The sequence below is a fragment of the Chelmon rostratus genome, chromosome 3 (assembly GCF_017976325.1).
Source record: "Chelmon rostratus isolate fCheRos1 chromosome 3, fCheRos1.pri, whole genome shotgun sequence".
NCBI classification, from domain to species: domain Eukaryota; kingdom Metazoa; phylum Chordata; class Actinopteri; order Chaetodontiformes; family Chaetodontidae; genus Chelmon; species Chelmon rostratus.
In genome coordinates, this window is record NC_055660.1 from 6,172,684 (window position 1) to 6,191,909 (window position 19,226).

The 19,226-nt window shown below is 42.0% G+C and overlaps 1 protein-coding gene across 1 annotated transcript in view; it reads left to right on the forward strand.

The window, feature by feature from the left end:
* si:dkeyp-9d4.3 (caskin-1) overlaps nt 1-19,226 on the forward strand; it is a 30,104-nt gene that overhangs the window by 860 nt on the left and 10,018 nt on the right. The window contains exons 2-14 of the mRNA XM_041933532.1: nt 5,887-5,938; nt 7,432-7,529; nt 10,157-10,302; nt 10,483-10,578; nt 11,723-11,844; nt 12,172-12,280; nt 12,710-12,818; nt 13,107-13,201; nt 14,271-14,385; nt 14,935-15,225; nt 16,124-16,222; nt 16,321-16,505; nt 17,549-17,630. Coding sequence (XP_041789466.1) covers nt 5,887-5,938; nt 7,432-7,529; nt 10,157-10,302; nt 10,483-10,578; nt 11,723-11,844; nt 12,172-12,280; nt 12,710-12,818; nt 13,107-13,201; nt 14,271-14,385; nt 14,935-15,225; nt 16,124-16,222; nt 16,321-16,505; nt 17,549-17,630 — 1,599 coding nt within the window. The remainder of the gene's footprint in view (nt 1-5,886; nt 5,939-7,431; nt 7,530-10,156; nt 10,303-10,482; nt 10,579-11,722; nt 11,845-12,171; nt 12,281-12,709; nt 12,819-13,106; nt 13,202-14,270; nt 14,386-14,934; nt 15,226-16,123; nt 16,223-16,320; nt 16,506-17,548; nt 17,631-19,226) is intronic.

Below are 19,226 nucleotides of genomic sequence, written 5' to 3' on the forward strand. Positions count from 1 at the left end.
CTTCTGTTTCCTCTCCTCTCCTGTCGCCTGCTTTCCCCCTCTCTCTGCTGCTCTCCCCCCGTTTCCTCCACGCTTGTCTTTTCTCCCACTTTCCTCTCATTTGTCTCCTCTTTGAGTGTGTGCCCTCCTTTCCTCTTATCTTCTCTCCTCTCCTCTCCTCCTATTTCCTTTCCCGCCTCCTCTCCTGTCCTCTCTACTTGTTTCCGTCTCTCTCATCTTCTCTCTTTCATATCTCCTCCTTTCCTCTCCTCTTGTGTCCTATTGTCTCCTCTCCTCCTATATCAACACATTCTCACTCCCACCTCAGGACCCTTGAGTGTCACTTTTTTAGGACACTGCGGAGCCTTTTAGCATCATATTTCAGTGTGCAGGGTGGTCCGTCTATTGGCAGCCTGTTCTCACTACCAATGTGCCAAATGACGTAATATAAAAAGCAAGAAGTCTGTGTTTGGAGGAGGGTGTGGTGGTTGGAGGGGCCAAGCACAGGACACCAGGGTTCACATTCAGTGTGAAACTGAAAGTAAATGCTGATTTCTGTTGTAAGTGAAATATTGTATTATCTAAAGCTTTCACAATGTCAAGCATGTGTTTATTATTATTCCCAGCAGGCTTTATTTTGAAACTCATTTTGTCGATTCATCATTGACCCCAGAGCCCTACACATTAAAAAAAATATGCTGAAAGGTAACCAGTGCCTTAAAAAGTGACACCAAGGGGTCCTGACCAAGTATCCATATGTGATGGGTTGGGAGTGAGAATGTGTTGCCTATTTCCTGCCCTCTCCTCTTGTTTCCTTTCATCTCCTCTTGTTTCCTCTCCCCTCATTTCTCCTCCTCTCATCTTGTTTCCTTCTCTCTCCTCTTGTCTCCTCTCGTCTTGATTATTTTCCTCTCTTCTTGTCTCCTCTCCTCTTGATTACTTTCCTCCTCTCCTCTCTTGTTTCCTCTCCTCTCATTTCCTCCCCTGTCCTCTTGTCTCCTCTCCTCTTGATTCCTATCATCTGCTCTTGTTTCCTTTCATCTCCTCTTGTTTCCTCTCCTATCATTTCCCCACCTCTCATCTTGTTTCCTCTCCTCTCCTCTCCTCTCCTCTCCTCTCCTCTCCTCTCCTCTCCTCTCCTCTCCTCTCCTCTCCTCTCATTTCCTCCCCTGTCCTCTTGTCTCCTCTCCTCTTGATTCCTATCCTCTGCTCTTGTTTCCTTTATCTCCTCTTGTTTCCTCTCCTATCATTTCCCCACCTCTCATCTTGTTTCCTCTCCTCTCCTCTCCTCTCCTCTCCTCTCCTCTCCTCTCCTCCTCATCTCCTCTCATGTGTGTTTGTCTCTGAACATTCCAGCAGTGCCATGGAAAAGAAAAATGCTTCTCCTCAAATGCCAGAACAGATCAGCACTGAGTGCTCAGTCCACTGCACACTGACAAAGAGAAAGGGGGAGGTGGGCAGAGGGTAAGGGGGATGAGGGTGAGGAGGAGGGTTAGAATGGGAGAGAAAAAGCGCGAGAGTGCAGGACAGAAGGAGGGATACATGGAGATATGAATGCAGGGAGGTAAAGAGGCAGGAAGTGATGGAAAGAGGTTAAAGGGTGAGTTATGGACGGTGTGTGTGCATCAGTGTGTGTCTGGCTGCGTGAATCAAGGTTTATGTTTGAATAATTGAACAGGAAGCCAGGTTTCTCTGCAGGAGAATCACTGCCTTCACACAGGCACACACACACACACACACACACACACACACACACAATTACAGGCAAGCGTGCACAGAAACACACTTGACACATCAGGTGTGAGTCATGTGCCTGACTGCGTTGTATTATTAACAGTATGCTAATGATGCTGGTGACAGGGAGTTGATGTAGTGGCTGTTTGCTCAGTCAAAATGTCAGTTTGATGCAGGGAATTGAAGTGGTGGCAGGACCATGTCAGACCAGTAAGACAGTCCCCATTTATCAGTGTGGGACAGAAGAGCTTCTTCAATTAATTAAAGCAACAGTTAGACATTTTGGCAAATAGTCTTATTCACGTTTTTGCGCAGAATTAAATGAGAAGGTCGATGCCACTTTGTTGTGCATCATAAAATTGTAGTTGGAGCTAGCAGATGGTTATCTTAGCTTAGCATAAAGACTGGAAAGGTGAAACAGCAAGGCTGGCACTGTCCATGCACGTCCCAACACCTCTCAAGCTCTAATTAACACGTATTTCAATTGTTTAATCAATATAACAGTTTCGCTGTGGCCCCAACTAGTTCTTGGCCCGGACCCATAACTTCCTGGAGCCTCAGGTTGCCTCAAAACTGCTGCCAGCCTGGCAGGAATAATCCCCGTAAAATGGCCAAAGCAGTAAAAAAAATCTTTTTTATCTTCTGAAAATCAACTTGAAACAGCTTCACCTTGGTTTTCTGATTCCAAGAATAATTTTGGACATATTTTGGACATTCAGAAAGTGTATGTCATTAAATTTTTATCTTATTCAATAAGGTACCACTCAGATGATACTTGTCAGTAGAATCAGTTCATTGTTGGTTTAGGTCTTCTCATGGGATTTGCTGACAATAATAAAAATAGAGAATATGACCAGACTGATCCTTTATCGTCTTACTGCAATCACTGGATTCACTGTCTGCGGTTTCTTCTTTCAGTGTTTTGGCTCAAAAGTTGATTTTTAAAGTTTTAATTAGTCAGAGAGATATTCAGTCTCTGCTACACTTAGATGAATAGATAGTATGAAAAGCCAACGCCTGCTCAGACAAGGTAAGGCGTATTTTCATTTGGTAATGGTTTCCTTATCTTTGGCTCAGCCGCAATAAAGCTCTTTGGAGATAGACTGCAGGGATATGAGAACATCCCTATCATAACTGTATCGCCTTTATGTTGGAGCAAGAAACTGAAGTAGGCCAAAGTAGTTTACACAGTGTATCAGCCTGTATTGACGATCAAGGAAGCGCAGCAACACAAAGTGGTTTTTGGCAGTCAGTAGTAGTTCATAATGGACTGAGGTCCAAAGGTCTGGTATTCTCATTGCATTAACTGTGTCTAAGCTCAGGAGTACTGTGACAGAGCAGCAGTTAACCAGTAGAAACACTAAGTTAAAACATGCTGCTGTAGCACACTGCAGATGATCACCTCCTCAAAACACTCCTCCAACTTCACACCTAGAAAACACACAGAGGGGCGTCCGAAGTAAAGTGTAAATAAAGTTTAAAATAAGCCAAGTGAATATGTCAACTTGGGCTGTGGGAAATTTTAATCAGCATTTTTCAGCATGTTTTTTTAACATTGATTGTTTCCCTCCTTCAAAGGGAGCCACACAGATGGAAATGTAGGTGAAGGGTTAAACTAACAGGAAGCAAAGGGTGCGTTGTCTTTCTCTTGTCCTCTGTTATATATGTTATTCTTGGTTTTAAGAAACAATTTAATGACTTTAAAATGCCAGGGTCTAGCAGAGCACTTGTACCGGCACTCATGTCAGTTTTCTGACTCCATTTCAAAGTTTACAAAGACATAAAGAAGAAGTTACACGTTAACAAGTTCTGTTTTTATTGTGTTGACTCAGTAAGAAAACTTCTCGTTCCTCTGACTAATTAACTGAGAGCTATTAGCCATGACATCGTCATTTTAAGTAAATGAGCAACTCAAAAAAGCATTTTAAGTCAATGAACATTTGCAACAGCAACGATTATATCCTCGGTTTCCCAGAACACATAGTAATACAAACAAATAGTAAAACTTTTCAAAATGATCATTATATTATTCAGTTTCAGATAAAATATATAGATAAAATAATAAGAAATATTATATTGTATTATATTGTATCTGCATGATGATGAAAATGTGACATAATTCCTGGACTTCTAGCATGTTGTGACCCTGAGTCCAGTGACTGTAACATATGTGTGCAATCGAGTGAAAGCAGAAAGAGAAAAGTCATGTCAGCGATGGCATTTGTTGTAGGCTACATGTTACACTGAAACTCTGAATGCATGGTGACAGGCGAAGTCAGAGGTGATGGAAACTGGACTTCAGAACGCGTCTGGTAATGAGAACCCTTGAGAAACCCTCCACTCCACCTCTCCTGAGGTTTGGGGAATATGCCGCATTACACCGACGGCTGCTCCGCCTGTAGCTTGTTGGTACCCGCCATTAAGATTGAAGGGTTTCAAATTAAACGTGAACGGCGTGATTTCGTGTCAAATAAACTCTAAAGTAGCTACAAATTGAGGGAGACGCCACAGAATAATATCATAGTAAATCCCAGCCAAGTGATTGACACTCCGTGAGAATGGCACATCCATGGGGTTACCATGGTAACCGGGGCTCGGTTGCAGTATCATGCTTAAAATTATCATAAAAAAATCTGAACCTTGGTCCAAGGACGCCATCAGAGAAACATTATGGAAATGCTCTTAAACAAACAATTTGTGTCAGAGCTAACACTTTTAAGCAACTGATACAATTAGGAAGATAGTTATGAATGAATAAAGTCTGAAGATGGAAATCTGTTTTAAGAGCGATCGCTGTGTGCTCCTGAAACAAAACCAGGATGAATTATTTGAGGGCAGAGTGATACCCCGTCTTAGTCAGCGGCATGAGTATTTGATTAAATATACATCATGGTTTTGGGTCAGAAGGGGAGCATTATTAAGTAATGCCCTGATCCAGACTTTGTCTCGTAAAAGAAGGTTAATCTATTGAGAAAAGGACTGTAGAATAACTGTGGGGGTGCGGATGTCGCAGCCTTGTCATAAGTTTGTGGTCGGGGGTCATGTGGCTCTCTGATAGTCTGATGGTGACACAGATATCTGCACTCATCGATTCATCTGCCTCGGAGAGGGGGGGGGGGGGGGGGGGGGGGGGGGGATCTTATTTTTAATCCAAGATGGATCGGGGGGGAACCCACACGTGCTCAAAACACGCACAAACACACACATGCAGGCGAATGATGTCAGCTGCAGAGTGTAAACAGAAACGGCAGAACTACCAATCAGCACGCGCTCTTTAGCAAATTACAGGGGAAATTAGAGTGTGAGAGCAGGATGAAGGGATGAAGTGCAGATAGAGCTGCAGAGAGAGGGAGAAGCTTTTCCCCAGATTACAGAGCAGCTACAGATTACGGCCTGTGGATTATGAGGGTTTGACCAAAAAAAAAAAAAAAAAAAAAAGTAAAGGCAGAGAGACAAACAAGCAGCTTTTGTGTGTGTGTGTGTGTGTGTGTGTTGGTTTTTGTGAGAGTTTGCGTCCGCGTGCTCCTTCCTGCAGTCTTCATCTTTTCCGACCGTCCATAATCACATGCACAGACACATATTTACACCCAGACATACTGCAATCATACCGACCGTACAGACACGAGAGCTGGATCAAACTTCCCTCTGAGACTCAGAGAGAAAGCAAATAAGCATATTTCCCAGAAGGTTGAATATTCCCTTTAATGTATTTATTTTAATGTCTGCAGGGCAAAAGAAACCTTGCACTACTGAAATGCGTTAATAAACAAAGGTACACGTGGCTGGAGCATGATATTCACATGTAAACAAAATGGTATCATTGAAACTTAAAGTCAGAACACGTGATCTGTAATTCTGCATGTGAATGTATCTCAATTTTACAAAGTTGAAAAAGTCCAGCTCGAGCTTTCAGAGCTTCCTGATGAGTTTCCCACGCTGACGTCTGTTTGTCGTTCTTACCCTGCTACTTTTCCTTGACCTCCGATGTTGTTGTTGGAGTGAAGGAACTTGAAAGCGCTCACAGGTATGAAAGTGTAGCTTTCAACTCGAAATGCAGGGATGTACGAGGAGAGAACACATTAATCACTGAATCCTGAACAGACATAAATTTGGACTGTTTTTTTGTAATGAGCTTGTTATTCCCCTCCTTTGCTCTCTCATCTCTTTTCTCAGAGCTCCTTGGAGCAGCAAAGCGGGTGAACGTCAACATCCAGGATGCAGATGGGTGAGTGACTGCAGCTATTTCACATTCTCCCTGCCATTGTTACATTGCCATAAACCTTTTTTTTAATTTCCCTTGTCTTCCCTGGCTCTTTTTCCTCTTTCCTTCATTATTTCCTTCCTTTCTTTCTTTCTCTGTGCTTGACATCAACAACAACAGCGTTGTTTATCACGTTGCTCTGTAGCAACAGGGGAAATCCTAAATCTTGCTCTAATTCAGATTTTTATTTAGATTCAAAATATTTTTCAGATTTACAAAATATAAAAACCGTATGGGGCAACACAGTATTTAGAGCAGCTGTGGGAAGACAGAATAAACAACTTTCCCAGTCTTTTGTTTCAGAATAAGCATATATTTACAGAAATAAATGAATGCAGAAAAACATTAATTATATCGTTTTTGTACTCTTTTCAATTGAGTTTATGTCAAAAAGCTTAACAAATTATGGTGTTCTGTTTTCTTTATGCGGCCCAGCTTTTCTGGGATCAGGGTTGTGGTTTAGGCCGCAGCAGACAGCTGTTTTCACTGAAAAAACTCTATGAACCGGCTGTACACTACCTGCTCAGCACCAAATGGCACATAGACACATTAGTGACTTGCTGGTGAACTTAGTGGAGCATTTAGCAGCTGCGGAGCCAGATATTCCCCTCAGGATATGGTGGAGACCAAAAACAGAGCTAAAAACAGAGAGTTGATATTGGACAGAGCCGGAAACAGGACTCAAAATAAATTATATTGCTGCGCTGCATCTGCTGGATGTGTAAATAAGTTTACTAACTAAGGTGATGTACAAATGTACCACCAAACTCCTACAAGCCTCTCAGACTTTATTCCCTAGAGGACACATGTTTTGATCATGCATCTGACGGGGGCGAGATGAAAAGGAAAGAATCTGATATCAATATAAAATCAGCCATATCATTTTACCGGCTTTGAAACGTGTAGCCAGCTGAAGCGTTCAAATCTAAAGACTGCAATTACCTTAAAGGAAAGCCAACATTTCCCAGCTCTTAATTTCCTCAGAAATGTTCCCTTATCAACTCTGAGTGTACGACTATGGATTTTGGCTATATTTAGACTCACGATTGGTTAAGCTTTTTATGTGTGCACATGCTTGGTTTGCGATTGTGTTCCATTTGGCTCCGTCAGATAACAAAGATCTTTTTATTATGTTGATTGGAATCAGATAATTGGACTCAGCTCCTTGTGTAATGACTGATGATTCGTTGATTTGACTCCAGGGCCCGGCCCTTATATTCACCAGGGATCCATTAGACACACACACACACGCAGAGAGGCGCTGTGTGTACGCTCGGCTCCGGGGTGAGAGATTGCTTATTAATGGAAGTAGGTCATTTGCCCCCTCCTGTCTCTCACACAGAGCTGAGGGGCGGAGCTGCTCTACGCTGAAGATTATTTCAGCAAAGTTATGCTCTGGCTTTACACTACATTTATGAATATGTGTATTTTTATACATAATCTGTGTCTGTGTGAAGGTTGTCACCGCTGCACCATGCTGCTCTGAGTGGTAACAAGGAGCTGATCTCTCTGCTGTTGGAGGCCCAGGCAGCAGTGGATATAAAAGACCATAAAGGTAAAAATACACACAGATGTTGACAGAGTACAACTCACTATGTTACCACGAAACAGGCACGAAACAGACAAGGCTGGGCAGAAAACAAAACGGCCACAAAAAGACAGGGAAACAAATACGCATTTCCCTGTGTGACCATAAGAAAATCTTATGTAATAAAAAGAGAGATCGTCGGAAATGCAATAAAAGTAGCATGCAGTGTTTATGAGAAGTGACAGATTTGTGTGCACGGCAAACAAGAGACAATAGAAGAGGAATGCTTCAGGCTGCAGGACTGAGAGCCAAGTGGAAGCAGAGCAGCAAATATCTCCATCTCACACTGGAGGATTCCAGAAGGAAGAAGAAGAAATCTCAGGGCAGATGGGAGATATAATCCCTCCAGGATGTCGGCCTACTATCTCCACACTCCAAGTCAGTCATGCCCAGTGTGTCCCGAAATAGAGTTATGCAACCGGCAGGTTACCAGGTGGCCCCACCTCCTCAGCTGAGTTCCCTCCACGGAGGTGGCAGGAAACCTTAAATCATCGCCCCGGTGCCTACCAAGCAACCATCTGATAAATCCCACGGCCCACGACCCGCCCACCACTAAATGACAGACGGACAAAGCTAGCGACTTGCTAGTGAACATGCTAGCTGGTGGAGCATTTAGCAGCTGAAGGTGCAGGTATTTCCCACAGGACTTGGTGCAGAGTTAAAACAAGAGCGAGCACTGGATTTACTTTCGTCAGGTGGTCAGAAACACGACTCGAAATGATTGATAATGTTGTTCTGTGTCTGCTTAATGTGTAGATTAACATAATCATATCAACTTAAATATGCTAATATGTTCACAGCTTGTTTCTGCTGCCCCCAAATTAGCAAAAAATCCATTTTAAGATTCATTGTGGACCCACATTGGACAAGAGGAAATTCTCTTGAAAAGTTCCGATCCTCATCCAGACTTGGTCACACCCATCTTCAAAATGTTCTTGTTCAAAGATGCCAGCTTAAGGTCGCTGGCCTGGACATCCTGCGGGTCTGGGCATCTCAGCTTGTAATCCTGTCCAAAAGAAAAGCAAAACAACTATGTCTTCACAGCTCTGCCAGGACGCTCCTGGCAACGCAGCTGAGGGTATTTCCAGAATCAGAAAACCAACATTCAACATTCTGTGAGACCTTTATTGTCATTATTGGTGCAAAAATGCAGAGTCACTGTTTTATACCCTATACCTTATTCCTAAAATTGACCCTGGACATATGAATCACGACATCTCAACAACTGAGCCTTCAGAAAAATTGACTACTGTGCAGGAAATGGGCTCATATTACTTCTTTTTGCAATCGTCTAAAACAACCTCCTGAACTGCTGAACTGCTACAACAAGAAATACTGAGTTCTCCTGCCGTCTTCAAACAAGTCAAGTTCAGTGTCTCTCTTTCCCTGCACAGTCTGGCAGAAGTCCCCCTTTCTCTTTTCGAATCACCAAAACACTTTCTAGAAGCTCTTTGAGGCTGCCCGAAAGTCATGTCCCATCACATCTCCTCATATATTTGGGTTTTAGCTGCTGTTACTACTACAGCGGCTGTGCCTCTTTATCCTGCCAGCACCTCTCTTCTGAGTCAGGACTCCCTCATGCCAAGCAGACCTGGAGGGCCTCTTTATTCAGCTTGACGATGTGGCTCATCGCTGGTATCAAGACTGGGGGTCTTGGGCTGCTGCCATTGGAAACAAGCTCACTGCTCCTTGCAGCCACTGCTACAAAGTGGCGTTTAATGTCTTCTGGTTAGAGGCACTGGTAATGACTCAATGGTGGATTTTTGTGCCGTGCTCAGGTGAACTTTGCGTCCTTGTGCATTTCCTGCATGGCTCCAGGAGTTGGCTGCAATGTCCAGTTCCCTGCAAAGCTGTCCTAGGTCCTGTTCGGCCACTTACTGTATAAGTCTTGACCTTTGTCTGAGAGCAGTTTGTCAGCAACGTCCCCTGAGTACGATACTTGCACAAACAATACTTCCGTGGTCACAAAAGGTCAGAAGCATGTAAACTACAATGTGAGATCGCATTTCCGGTAGGAATACTGAGAGTCTGTGCCCAGATCTGTTGTTACAGTAAAACAGATATGCAGAATTGTTTGAAAAAGTAGGTCTGCAACAAATGATTGTTGTCATTATTAATTAATCTACTAGTCTCTGGGCCCATGTCGTCAGCCCAAGACCCAAAGACATGTACTTTACTATCACAGAAGACTAAAAACACAAACAAATTTCACTCGTGAGGAGCAGGAACTGGTGGTAGTATAGTTGCTGATTAATATTCTGTCAGTCGACTAATTGGTTCAGCTCTCTATTTAGGGTTTAATTTGTTGTGTAATATCACAGTGGAATAATTGAGTGAGTTTAAGAACTGATTTCTATTGTAAAATATATAGAAAATAGTAATTTTTTCTGCCTGCTGGATGCCTGCTGGCAAAGTGGTCTGTCTATGAACATAACAATAATGGATTGTGTGTACTTGCATGCATTCATGAGTCTTTATATTCTCATTTTTTGTATGTGTCTGTGTGCATGTGCTTGTGGGCTCTTGTACGTCTGTGTTTTATTGTGCTGTCGTCTTTGGCTGTGTGTTTTTGTGTGTGTGTGTGTTTTGTGTAGGGATGCGTCCTCTGCATTATGCTGCATGGCAGGGGAAGACTGAACCAATGAAAATGCTGCTGAAGGCAGGCTCATCAGTCAACGGACAGTCAGATGAAGGACAGATCCCTCTCCACCTATCAGCTCAGCATGGACACTATGATGGGGTAACTGTGTTTGTGTGTACTGTAGGTGTCTGTGTGTGTTTAGTGGCCATGTGTGTGTTTTTGTGAGGTGTGTTTATCTGTTATGTGTGCCCAATGATGCGTGCATGATTACTGGTTGTTACAAGCTTGGAACTTCAGAAGCACCAGTAAGATTTGTGTGTGTGTGTGTGTGTGTTACAGTCGGAGATGTTGCTACAACACCAGTCCAACCCATGTATCTCAGACTCAGCTGGGAAAACACCGTTGGACCTTGCCTGTGAATTTGGACGTGTTGGAGTGAGTAGATTTGACTAAACACACTGACTTACAGCGAAAAAAAGTTTTTTTTTTAACCTTTATGTGTCCAGGGCCTCATTAACAGTGTCCCTGAGAGCTAAATACACTGCAACTCAAGAAGACACATGCAAAGAGCATTTAGAAAAAGAACTCTGCAAAGTGAGAAAACAGAACCAAATATAGAAAAGCGCTGCAAATACAGAAATATAGTGTCTTTAAAACCAAGAAAATAAGACTAACCAAAACAATAACTTAATGAGGCTGACATATGTAGAACCCTAAGGTAAACAAGGATATTAGATTTTAAAGTTCCTCTCCAGGCATTGATTAAACCCCTAAAAACCCATCTCTGTTCATCAGAATTACATATTTAGAAGTTATTTCCATGAAAAAAAATCCCTTTATACGCTCATCAACCACCCAAACCTCATCAGCAGCTGAGCGATCTGACAAACCGTTTTGAGTAACGTTTGTCGTAACTTTCCTTGTCAACACCCCCAAGCCACATAAAACGTCCTGTCAGCATTTGACATGAATGCTCATCTAACTTGGCAGGCTAACGCTGGCTAACATTATCTAGCACACTGCAGATTTGTTTGGACACAGTCAACCGATAAAACACAAGAAAACTAAACTGACCAGCATGTTGGCTGGTGTCCCCAGGATAAATGGATGGCACAGCATCGGGCTTCAGTATAAGTTCTGTGGCAAAACTCTGGAAAAAAACTACTGCAGGCTGCAGTTTGGCTCGAGATTTTCAGATCTTTTGGTGATACATGACGGCTCACCTTTTCTCCTTTTGCAACTTTGGAACTGAAAAGAGAGCAAGTCCCTGCATTCATTTTGAAAATAGTGAAACTTCGCTTGTAAAATACTGACACATCGCTTCACCTGCGTTAGCTGCTTATTTTGCTCAGGATATGTCATGTTGCATTTAAAAAACACCATATGGACATTTTAACAAGGTTAAAAACTTGATTTTCATTGGAAAACAAATTGAATAAGATCTTTAGCAGAAGGTTCCACACAGCGTGAGCAGCATACATGTCGTGTGTCTGCGCGTTTCACTGCAGACTGTCAATAGAAATGACTCCATATTATACATGAATGCATAATTTATGCTGTGTGTCTGTCTGCTTTTTAGGTGGTCCAGCTCCTGCTCAGCAGTAACATGTGTGCAGCCATGCTGGAACCGAAACCTTCCGACCCCAACGGAGTGTCACCTCTGCATCTGGCTGCCAAGAACGGACACATCGATGTCATACGGTCTGAAAAACCTGTCCTTTCGGTCTGCCTCTCTCAGTGTGTGTCTGTCTTCATACTGACTCTGTCTACCTGTTAGTCAGTCCCTCTGTCTGTCCACCTAACGTATCATCTAATCTAATCTTAAAACGATTATGATCCAAAAATTTAGTCCAGTTAAAGTCAACAGATTTACATTTACGATGACTGTTTTTAATTCTACAATGTTTTTTTTTTTCGGTTAAGATTTTGTTTTTAGTTTACTTCTGTTTTGCATTTGTAATATTCCATACAAGCACATGTTATTAAAGATGTCATTCAAATAAAGGTCAATATGATTTTGTGCTCCAGGTTGCTCATTCAGGCTGGTATAGATATCAACAGACAATCCGAGTCTGGCACAGCGCTACATCAGGCAGCCCTCTGTGGGAAGACGGAGGTAGTACGCCTGCTGCTGGATGTAAGTCTGTCTGCCTGTCTCTCTGTCTGTCTGTCTGCTTAATGTGTTTACAAAAGCAACTGTTGTTAAAGCTGCCTCAACCTCCTCAGCTGAGCAAGTTTGCACCTCAGCACTTGGCACCCATCCCACCAAGCTGTGTGATGAAGCCTGTGGGATATGTTAGCTTGTTACATAAAACTGTAGCAGACCGGCTAGCATCCTACCTGTCATGCAATATTCAAAGCAGCTATGTGTTGTTTTTAATCCTTTTGTCATCTTCATATGAGTTTATTTCTGGGGCGGCACACACGGCAAATGTTAGCAGCAGGCACGAACACAGTGCCAGGCCGACACCGAGTGCACAGCATACTGTACCCCTTCTATGAAATCAGTGTGGCACGATTTCACATCGCAGCTTTAACCATTTTTTTCCTCTGTACTTCCATCCAGAGTGGCATCAGTGCAGGAGTGAGAAACACTCTGAGTCAAACTGCCCTGGACATCGTTAACCAGTTCACCACCACGCAGGCCAGCCGGGAAATCAAACAACTGCTGAGAGGTGAGTACATGAGTGCAAACACACGCTGCCACTCACAATCCAATACCAAGTAAGACGAGGGCTGGAGCCACAAATACTGATACACGTACTTTTTAATAAGGCTGTTAAATATTTGATATACATATAGGATATATATTTGCAATATTCTACTAGTTGTTAATGGATGTGAAAATACAGGATATCATACATTCAACAGCATCAGAGAAGCAAACAGTGCATGCAGCCCACCCACCCCTACTGCCTCCCTCTTCATCGCCTGCTCACTGATACTAAACTCCTGTCTTGTAGATGCTTCTGCTGCGATGCAGGTGCGTGCCCTGAAGGATTACTGCAACAACTACGACCTTACCAGCCTCAACATTAAAGCCGGAGACATTATCACGGTACATTGATCTAATAATCGTCCCAAAAATTCCATACATTTCTCAGCCTGTGCTGCAAGACTGTCCACTGAAATTCATCCGTCAGTGGACAAGATATGCAGTGTAGTTAATTAGAATCTTTACTGATGTATGTAGAGATAATACTAATACTTTTTAATACTACTTACAGCTTTTACATAACTTTCACTTACGTACCAGGAGCCAGTTGCACCAACTCTGCTCATAAGTTCAAAATTAGCCTCATGATGACATTGTAATGGTTATTACTAAATGGGATGGGATTGCAGCACACAAACTACTTCTTACACAAAGATTTGTTGTGACTAAATACTAGTGTTGCTACGACTAAGAACCTGTAAGGTGTAACTGCTATGCAGCTAACTGAAGTAACCGACAAAAAACGTTAGCTTGCTAATATATAACCCATTTAGACTGAAACATAAATGGAATATGGTTGATATATTTGACACAACACTCAGTAAAGTGCTCTTATTGAAGATGTAAACTGGGAAAATTATGAATGACTTAACAAAAATAACACAATATCTCAAATTACAATACGTTATGCTAACGACTTTAGCGTCAGTTAGGTTAGCTTAATCAGATATTAGGAACAGCACACTTTTGTAGCACATAACCACATAAATTGTTGATGCATGATTTAATATAGGGGATTTTCTCCAAGAAAAAAGATATTGTGTGTAAGAACTGTTTTTTCTGCTCAAATTTACTTGTATGTCCCAATAAAAATGTAAATTTTGGCAGTTATGTTACAGATGGTACAGTGACTTCCTGTTTACTAGAGCAGGTTACTTTTAACTGATGGCGTTTCCTTGCAGTTTATTTACGTGTTACTTAGGTGATTATGAGCCAGACATACCTAAAGTTTGACAGAATTTTGTAACACCAGCTAACTAGCTAATGCTAACACTAGCTTGTATTATGAACTTCACGCACAAACTTAGCGATGTATTTATGTTTAGCTAGTTTTGCTCCAGTCCAGGTACTGTTTTGAAAGTGTAAACAGGTTTTCATCTCATCTTTGTGAGCTGTGTGTGTGTGTTAACAGGTTTTGGAGCAGCACTCTGATGGCCGATGGAAAGGCTGTATTCACGACAACCGTACAGGAAATGACCGTGTGGGCTACTTCCCTTCCAATATGGTGGAAGTTATCAAGAGGGCAGGTGACCACCCACATCACAGCTCTGTGTGTGTGTGTGTGTGTGTGTGTGGGAGGATGTGTGTGCTGGTACATGTATGTGAATTCAGCAGCTGTTCTGTAGCTATAGGTGATCATCAGTCGTAGCTAAGTGCAGCATCATTGGCCTCTTTAGGCCGCCCATCCGTTTTTCCTGACCTGTCAATCATCTCCATTGATCAAATACTGCCCCCTTTTGGCTGTCAGCCCTCCTCCCTCCTCCCTCCCTCTATATTTGTGTTCCTTTTGTCACCCTTCCCAATTGATAAACCCCTTACCCGCTCTAGACTGTGATGCTTTTGTTCATATTGTTTGTTTGTTGTATTGATATAGTGATATTCTATTTTAATTTATAGAAATATATTCCCTGTGGATATATGGATGTGTTTGTTTCTCATATTTTGATTTGAATTGGTTATTATTTGATATATTTTCAGATCTGATTAGATTTGTTTTGTTTCAAGTTGACTGATCAGTTGTTGTTGTGTTGTTGTTGTTGTTGTTTTGCACCTCCCTCCTCCTGGCTCGTGTCCAGGTCACTCCCCCTCCCAGCAGTGCCACACCCTCCTGCTCCGCAGGCCCAACCCCTGTCCCATTGCCTCGGTCAACGGACACTCATACCCCCCTTCCAAAGTCCTCCCCCTGCATCTGCCTCCCCCTCCTCCCCCTCACCCCAACACACAGTCCCTCCCTCGGTTCTCCTCCTTTGGGTATGTTCCTCTTCCCATCTCTCCTCCTTCTCTGTCTACTCCTCCTCTGTCAACTCCTCCTCCTCCTCCTCCTCCTCCTCCTCTCTCCACTTCTCAGGAGCAGCAGAGTCAGACAGGTACATACTGTAGCATCCCTTTAAATCACAGATAACAATCCTTTCCACACTGTGACAAGACCACATATAGAATATATGATCTATCTGCTTGTTCCAGCACTTCTCTGCAGCTACATATATATTATATATGTGTGTGTGTGTGTATGTAAATGTGTGTAAATTATATATGTATATATATATATATATCAAAGGATCAGTTCACCCAAATGACGTTTTCCCACTTACTCCTTGTGGTCATTCCGCACTATTTTGTAACTAAGGTTAAAAAAAAGTGGACCACGGATCAACCTATGAATTATCCTAATGAATAATATCTATTCAATCTAATTTAACTATTCACTTCAATTGTACTCAAATAGCTTTTTTGTCATTTGAGTGAACAGACCCTTTAACTGAAATATTCAAATTAATGGCACTATTTTTATACAGCCTCACATACTGTACATATTATAGAAAACTGAGTAGCATTATTCACCATTTAATAGACATTTTCCTTGAATCACTGGGTGTTTTATTTAAAATACAATCATTGTGTCTTGTACAGTGTAATATTTGTTAATATTGTGCAGACAAGCACATAATGATGAACCTGTCTGAAAATGATAAGCTCTGAGTAATTAAGTGTTTATGAACGTGTAGGTGACATTTATCTTTATGAGTGTTTTGCATTCATTAAAGAGGTAAACCTCTTTATATGCTACATATATAGGATAGGAGCTATATCTTACATATATATATACAGTATATGCAGTGTATATATATATTGCATATACATATATAAATATATATAAACTATATTCAACACATTAACATATGGGTCTGTGGAGCTACTGATTAGCTACTGCATTTTTGGCTATAAGAACTTCTGTGTGTGTGTGTGTTTGCGTGTGTGTGACAGGTTCACGGACTGCAGAGCCAAGTCCTCAAGGCTCTCCAACTCTGGGACAGCAGAGCAGCACCAGCGAGGATATCTGGGTGCTACGCAAACCGCTGGCAGGTAAACTCACAGAGGTGTTTTCATTTAGCAGTGTGAAAGTATGTATCTGAGGGATGTCCTCTGTATAATACTGTAATGTGTGTGTGTTCTGCGTGGAGGTGGCGAGCGCAGCGGCAGCGTGGGCAGCATCGGCAGTGTTCGGTCATCGAGCAGTTTGCAGAGCTCTGGAAACACACATGTTCTGACCACCCCTGCGCCCAGTCCACACCCGGCGTCCACACCCGGGGTCAACACACACGGCCTTAACGCTCCAGGCCTGCACGCGCAAGCCGAAGGGGTCAAAGTAAGAGAGTTCTTGCATTCATTTGCATGCATGTGCACTTTGCTGCTGGATCTTCACAAAAGCACGTCATTTCTGGGAAACAGCAAAACATTTCAGGAAACAAACACAAGTCTACTCACCAAGTTAACCACAGTTCTGTTTCCTGTAGTTTGTTCTTCCGTTGGAGCGATCGGCATCGCTCTTTACCAACAGTACGCCAGGTGCATAAAGATGGTGGCCTGCTGGCTGAAGAAAACTTTAACAGATAAACTCTACTTTATCTGTCCCTGAACATATTTTTGCATCGCACCTTCTCTAATTTGTGTTACATTAGTTTTGTTAGATTGTTCTCTTAAACTGTTGTTTCAGTTTCAGCTCAGGTGTATGAACTGTAGATCTTGGCAGAAAGATAAAATATGCAAATGAAATGTCACAACAGTGAGTCGCTCTTTAGTACAAACTCAAATGTGATAGGCTCAGTGACAGCTACACTGAATTTAATTTTAATTTTTAAAACATTATACTGTTGTTTTTAGTATTTGTATGTGTTGAGTCTGATATTTGCTTAAGTGCACTATGGAGTCATATTTCAAAGAAAGCTTACATGCATGGTACGTGTGCACAAGTATTATAAACAGATTACGATATCTCATCCACTTGGCCCCCACGACACAAACTTTCCGACTAGAGTCAAAATAGTGATGCGTCTTTAGTGCATTTTATTGACAAAGCAGATTATTGATTTTTTTCTTGCATACTATTTTTTTTAGCCAAACTGGATTGTGTCCCCATATTATGCTGCAGGGACATCACCTAGTTTAAGAAGTGTTTATTTCTGCTGCATTGGTAAACTGCAGGAAGTGCAGGAGGAAGAGGTTCACAAGCCAGAGTCTGAGATAGAGTCTGTAATATGTGCACTTAGTCCTCTGAGCTGAGTCACACGACACCTCTGGGATTTGAATGATTATGCTTGAGTAAATGTTTTCTGAGCGTGCATGTGTGTGTGCGTGTGTTTGCCCATGTGTGTGTGTATGAGCGTATTTGTCTGTGTTTTTGTGTTTTAGCTCCTGGCCACTGTGCTGTCCCAGTCGGTAAAAGCCAAGGAGCATCTCTTGGAGCAGTCACAGTCTGTTGAGCAGTCAGCGAGTAAGCACACAAACTCACACGAGCGCAGCATGAAAGCAATATCTTCAGCTTTCTTTGAAGTGATGATTCGTGTCATTTTTCATGTCACGAGCACAGTAGTGATTTAAGAAAGTTCGTCCTCATTCGCTGATACAAAGATTCCTACCAGTGATCTGATGATTCTGTCTGCAGCAAAGAGATAACAATTTAAAAAGATGAAGATGATGTTCACCAGTACAGAAAGTGCCTCGGGGCTTGTTTGGATTACTGCATTTATGAATCATTTTTCTTCATTTCACTTTAAGTCAACCTGGCCCTCTAAAGACCACCTGTCTGTTCATATCAGACACAAGCAGCACCCTTGTATAATAGTAATTTCAGTTATGCTTTATTTATAAATGCTGCTCTTAAAATGCTGTTCCGAACAGCCAGGGACAGGTCGCTCTTTCTTGGGATGAATCCTGTTTGGTTCGGAGGAATTTGAGCATTTTCCTATGTAGCTGCTCGTAATAAGCAGAATAAGCTGCTGTGTAATTAGCCTGAGCAGCAACAGCCAGCATCGCTGAGGAGACAGAGGGCATAAGCACTCATTGAACTCCAGTAAATCTGCTAGAATCACACGACACTCGCCAAATGATCCTCAAGTTTGGACTGGCAAGTTTTGCTATCATTTAATTTAACTGCTTTCATTGAATGACTTTATTAATTATTATGTTGGATCAGGGCCTACTTTTAACTTGTAAACATCATTCCTTACAAGTTTTACAAGTTTACATTCCTGTAGCTGCACCCTTGCCATTGGTCGAGTATTTGCTTGGGGCTATGGAAAGTAGTACATTCACAATGGGCCTATAAAACATGTCTGATGTGTTTTTATACGCGTGCAGTGTATTGATTAGACATTTATATGGTGTCTCAGGCATCCCTCTCAAATTTGGCCAATGTGCTCGTAGTCATAGCTGATTACTCATCTCACTCTGAAAAAGCATAGAAATTAGCATATTTTAATCTGCTGTCATTCTACTGGTTTAAGTGTTGTGTGGGAAGTGTAGTGCTAAAACAACACCACAAAGCCAGCCAAGCATGGAAGCTATTACCAAGATTATCATGGCGGACCACACGGACAATACAAGCCTCACTCGATTACATTATTCCACTGCTTCTCACTTTCAAAGACTTGATCACAAGATAACACCATTTCCTGGCTTTGCAGTGTTTTAAGAAACAAAGAATTAAGGAACAAGGTACCATTTTCATTTCAAGGTTCTTTCATCTCTCAATAATTTACTAGAACAGACAGTTCATAATTCATAATTGACTGAAAACACCAATTAAATTAAATTAAGTTACAAATCATTTACAAATAAACTGTGTTATAAGAAATTATTAAGGATCTCCTGGACCCAAAACTGCCTAGATAAGCATTTTATAAGGGCACTCGGAGAGCACAGACCTCCACCAAGGCCAGTAGTCCACTGTTCTGTGACGTGCACATCTGCAGGCTCCGCTGCTCTGTATGTCCGGATATATTTTCAAAACTGTTGGAATTATGTCAAAATGTGGTTGTTCCGAGCTGGAGCCTCAACACCTCAGCTGTGCATTTTAATATCTGCTAAT